Below are 5238 nucleotides of genomic sequence, written 5' to 3'. Positions count from 1 at the left end.
CTTCTCTGGGTCTCTGTTTCCCCGATCTTGAGTGGCAGTTAAAGCCCATAAGGGACTTAGGAGGCTGGAGGCTGTGCGCTCCTCTTCCTCTGGAAAAGGACCTCGCGCTGCCTGGGCCATGCCAACTCGGGGCTGCTGGGCCTCCCAGGCGGTTCCCCGGGACGCCGGGGTCCTTCCCGCTTCGCTGGCGGTGGGACAGGTGCAATTTCCAGGCAGCCCCTTCCCCGAGTGCTGAGCGCCCCTCCCCGGCCTCAGTTTCCCCCGCGCGTAAGGCCGGCCAGCCGGGCCTGGGCGAGGCTGCCGGGCGCCCGGGTTTGGGCACCGCGGAGAGGGCGCAGCGGCCATCTTGCCGCCCGGGCCGCCGCGGGCCGCCCCTGCAGGAGGCCTCCCTCCCCCGCGCCCCCTACCCGCCCCTGCTCCCTGGCAACCCGCCCCCCCCCAGCCTCGGCCTGCTGGCTCGGTCGCCATGGGAACCAGATTCTTCAGGGCTGGGAACAGATGCGCCGCCTTTGTCCTTTTCGCTCCCGCTGGCGCTAGGCAGAGGGGACCTGTACCTCCTGGAGTCGGGACCCCGTCACCGCGCTCAGCCCCCGCCCGCCTCTGTGGGCGAACAGCCCTGGGGGGGGTCTCCCTTCACCCCGTTTATGACTGGGGTCCTGACAGGGGGTAACTAGAATCTCTTGGGGCTGGGGCAGCCCATGTCCCCCTGATGGGGACCACGGGGCACCTGGGGTCTGGCCTGAGCCAGCTGCACGGCCTCAGTTTCCTCATTCTTCCAGTGGGTGCTTCCCCTTTCCTGGGCAGAGCTCCCGGCCTGGTGCTACCTGGCCTGGTGCTACCTGCCGGGCAGGCCCCACCTGCTGCAGAGGCAGCTGTGATAGGCACACCCGCGCATAGAGCACCACCTCCCCCATTTTTAGGTGGGGGGAACAGAGCTTGAGAGAAGGCTCCTGCCCCTGGCTCGCCCGGACCTGATCTGAGCAGGGTGGGGGCTGCTCCTGGGCTCTCCCCAGCTTTTAGTGAGTCACTGCTGTGTGGGCTCCTGCTCCCGGCAGGGGAGGGGGGCTCACTGCAGTGGCTCCTGCGGGGAGGGGCCGGCAGTGCTGGAGCTGAGCAGACCCTGTCCCTCCAGGCTCCTCCACGCCATCTCAGAATGCAGCCCACAGCCACCATGGCCACAGCTGATGCCACCACTGCCACGGTGGCCCTGACAACGTCGTGGGACAACACCACTGGCCGTCCCACGGTGGGTGAGGGAGGCAGGATGAGGGTGGGGTGGATGGGATGTCAGAGTCCAGGCCAGCAGAGACCTGACCCACCCAGTGTGGTCCGCAGGCCGAGCCCGACCCCATCCTGGACAACTACGTGCTGCTGGTGGTGGTGATGTCGCTGTTCGTGGGTGGCACACTGGTGGTACTGTCCGGGGTCCTGCTCCTCTGCAAACGCTGCTGGGAGGTGCACCAGCGCTTCAACAGGTGCGAGCCCCACCCCGGTTCTGGGCAGGTGCACAGGGGGTGCACATGGGCACCAGCTGGGTGATGCGGGGGCCCCGCGGCTCTAAGCCACGGGGTGCACAGCGCGTCCAAGCAGAGGCCTCTGATGACAGGGTCCCCACAAGCAGGTGCATGGGATATGGCTCCAGGACACCTGGACCTTGGAGGCTGCCTGGGCCCTGTCCCATAGGCCTTTCCTGCTGTCCCTCCCAGAGCCATGGAGGAAGCTGAGAAGACCACTACCACCTACCTGGACAATGGCACCCACCCGGCCCAAGGTGAGGCACCTGGCCCTGCCACCCTGCTGGTCCATCCACCTGCCTATCCGCCCCTCGGCCACCCGCCTGCCCCCTCAGGCCACCTGACCGTCTGTGTCTGTCTGTCTCCCCCACCAGACTGGGCGCAGCTCGATTCCGACTCATCTCTGTTTCCTTAACGCCCAGGCGTAGGTGCGCACAGGCGCGTGCTGAGCGAGTGAGTGTGTGAGCGGATGAGCGAGTGCCCGCCCGCCCCGCCGCCCCGGCCCACCCCTCGGTCAGTTGGGCCCCTCCCCTTCCCCTCCCGCCCTCCAGCAGCTTGCCTGGGCCAGGCGCAGCCCACCCGGGGCCCACCCTCTCCTGCCTCTCCACGCAGACCCTGACTTCAGGGGGGAGGACCCCGAGGGCCAGGATGCAGAGACGGAGCGCTTCCTGTCCACCAGCTCCACCGGCCGCCGGGTCTCCTTCAACGAGGCGGCCCTGTTTGAACAGAGCCACAAGGCGCAGGACAAGGGCCGCCGGTGAGGGGTGTGGCAGGGGCCTGGGGTCCATGGGAGGGCATCGCTTGTCTGGGCGACATTTCCTGTGGTGGAGCCCAGGGCAGAAAGCAGGCGGGGGCTGGGGACATCCAGCACATAGGAGGTGGGGCCGAGGCCAGGGGCCAGGGGCGAGCTGACTGGCCGGGCTCCCCGCAGGTACACCCTGACAGAGGGGGACTTCCACCACCTGAAGAACGCCCGCCTCACCCACCTGCACCTGCCGCCCCTCAAGATCGTCACCATCCACGAATGTGACTCGGGCGAGGCCAGCTCGACTGCCACCCCCCACCCACCCGACACCCCCAAGGCCAGCCTCGCCATCTTCCAGGTGAGCTGGGGGGACAGCAGCCAGCTGGGGCCTCAGAGGGGGGGGTGGCCCCAGGGCTCTCTGGACCCCCGCTGTGGGCTGGGCCCCTTGTCTTAGGATGGGCAGGGAGCCTGGCTGGGGTGGCCGGGGACGGGAGGCCGAGCCCAGCACTCGTCTCACCCACCCATGCTCTTTGACCTGTCACTGCTTCCTCCCCCACCGGCTCTGTCCCACAGCCCCCGGGGAAGGCCCTCACTGGCCGCTCCGTGGGCCCCAGCTCCGCCCTGCCAGGTGACCCCTACAACTCAGCAGCGGGTGCCGCCGACTTCGCGGAGATCAGTCCGTCTGCATCTAGTGACTCTGGGGAAGGCACCTCGGTGAGGGGCCCACGCATGTCCCCCAGGGCATCGGGGCAATGGCGGGCTCCTTCCCCTCCCTGCCTGCACTTGGCCTGGCACCTGCCCAGGCCATCCTTGCCCTGCCTGGTCTCCCACACATGGGAGGAAGAGGGAGCAGGCGTGTGCTCACACATGCGTGAGGCACCCCAGAGCCCCTACCTCCAGCCCAAGCCACAGACGAGAGCACCTAGACACTCGCCCTGGAAAACCCCCTCTCCCCGCAAACCCTGTGTCCAGGGTCCTTCCCGGGACAGCAGAGCCAGCCTGCACCGGCTGAACACCCTGGGGAGCCTCTAAGAGGCAGGAGGGTCTGGGGGGAGCCCACCCACGCAGAGTGCCTGCCCCTGCTGCCTCTGCCCTCTTTGAGCAGGTCCACATCTGTCCACGTGGTGGGTGGAGGCCTTGGTGTCTGATGGGTCTGGGTGCCTGAGAGCTGTTCTTGTTCCCTCCCAGTTGGATGCAGGTACCAGGAGCACCAAGGCTGGTGGCCCCGGGGCTGCCATGGGTCCTGGGGAGGCAGGCTCGGGGGCGGGCACTGTGCTACAGTTCTTCACCCGTCTGCGCCGCCATGCCAGCCTGGATGGGGCCAGCCCCTACTTCAAGGTCAAGAAATGGAAGCTGGAGCCCACCCAGCGGGCGGCCAGTCTGGACACCAGAGGTGAGCTGTGGCCCCGAGCAGGCAGCGGGCTCAGCACGGGGTACCAGGTGCTGCCTTGGGGCAGGGCTAGTGCTGTGGGGACCCAGTGCCTGCCCTGAGCTGGCCAGCGGCTCTGTTGGTGGGTGTCTTGCCCAAGGTACCACAGCAGGTCAGGAGGACGACCCAGGCCATGCCCTGTGCCCCAGCTTGCCCGGGAAGGGCTGTCAGGGACAGCCTGAGGCAGATCCACCCAGCTCTGAGGCCCCTGTGCTGGGGGGTGTCCCACGGGTCCCGGCCGCTATCTGTATTCAGGGCACAACAGGGCGGTAAAGGAGGAAACTGAGGCTGTCAGGTCACTGTGGAGTTGGGAGGGCTGGCCAGCCGGCCTGTATCCCCTCCCGGGTCATGGCCCCTGGCCCCTGTCCACAGGCACGACTCTCACCCTGACACATCGGGATGTGAGAGGTGGGGTCTCCCTGGGCTGGCTGGTGGGAGGCTCACTCTACCTGTGGGGTAACCTTGGGCAGTCTTTCTGCCTGTGTGGGCTTTGGCTTCCCCTGACATGAAGCGGTAGGGCCAAGGTAGGCCAGGGGTCAGCGGAGGTTTTCCATAAGGCCCCAGGTGGTAATGTTTTTGCTCTCATGGTCAGACAGGCACTGTCTCAACTGTTCAGTGCCGCTGCTGCAGGGCGGAAGCAGCCGTAGACCGTATGGTGATGAATGAACTTGACCAAATGCCAATAAAACTTTATTTACAAAAACAAGTGGCCTGTCTGTGGGCTATAGTGTGAAGACCCCTGGAGTAGTTGACAGTGGCCCTTCAATTTTGCAGGCCCCTGGTTGCGTGTGGCCCTGGGAGTCCCAGGCCCAAGGTGGGAATGTGTGTGTGGTGGGGAGGCGGCCCCAACCCAGAAAGTGCAGGAACAGCCATCCGGCCGGAGGGAGCTCTGCAGGGCAGCCACAGCTCCGAGGGCCTGGGGCTAGGTCAGGCTGCTGGGGCACCCGCTTCCCTGTGGCACAGGTGGCAGATCCTGTTTGGCTGCTCTGCTCTAGCTGAGAGGACATAAATCGTGGGATGAAGGGGGCCAGGATTCCTGATGGTGACTGTAGTCAGATGTGGTTACAGCGGTGCCCAGAACCTGTTTGCTGGGTAACTGCCCTCACCACCCAGGCCTGCCTGCTGAAGCCTCTCCAGGGGAAGGTCCTGGCCCCTGGCCAGGGGGCCTTGGGCAGGGGCGGGGCAACCCCTTGCACTCCCTGGGCCAGGGTGGAGCTGGCAGAAGAGGGCATCTGTCTCCCTCACCTCACTGGTCCCCACCAGCCTGTCCCAACTCTCTCACGCCTGCCAGCTTCCGTACTTTGAGCTGGGCTGTGCCTGCCACCGGCTGTCCAGGGAAGGTCCTCCCAGTGGGCTGTATGTTTGGCCAGGGATGCCCTGGGGCACTGCCAAGTGAGGCTATCTCTCCAGCCTGCCCTGGCTTTCCCGGGCTCTCTGGTCCCAGCCCTTCTGCTTCTTCTTGGTGCCCACTCCCCTGTGTGTGTGTGTGTGTGTGTGGTGGGGCAGACACAGGCTGTGTGTGTGTGTGTGTGTGGTGGGGCAGACACAGG

At 66.4% G+C, this 5238-nt stretch overlaps 1 protein-coding gene across 1 annotated transcript in view; it reads left to right on the top strand.

Moving 5' to 3' along the window:
* The first annotated feature begins 1153 nt into the window (after window positions 1-1153).
* Window positions 1154-5238, top strand: part of LOC105811241 (chromosome unknown open reading frame, human C19orf26) — a 6284-nt gene continuing 2199 nt past the window's right edge. The window contains exons 1-7 of the mRNA XM_012645381.1: window positions 1154-1246; window positions 1336-1475; window positions 1707-1771; window positions 2127-2271; window positions 2446-2617; window positions 2833-2973; window positions 3448-3652. Of these exons, the coding sequence (XP_012500835.1) occupies window positions 1154-1246; window positions 1336-1475; window positions 1707-1771; window positions 2127-2271; window positions 2446-2617; window positions 2833-2973; window positions 3448-3652 (961 nt within the window). The remainder of the gene's footprint in view (window positions 1247-1335; window positions 1476-1706; window positions 1772-2126; window positions 2272-2445; window positions 2618-2832; window positions 2974-3447; window positions 3653-5238) is intronic.

The sequence above is a fragment of the Propithecus coquereli genome, unplaced genomic scaffold (genome assembly GCF_000956105.1).
Source record: "Propithecus coquereli isolate 6110/MARCELLA unplaced genomic scaffold, Pcoq_1.0 Scaffold232, whole genome shotgun sequence".
NCBI lineage: Eukaryota > Metazoa > Chordata > Mammalia > Primates > Indriidae > Propithecus > Propithecus coquereli.
This window is presented reverse-complemented; position numbering and strand designations above follow the sequence as displayed.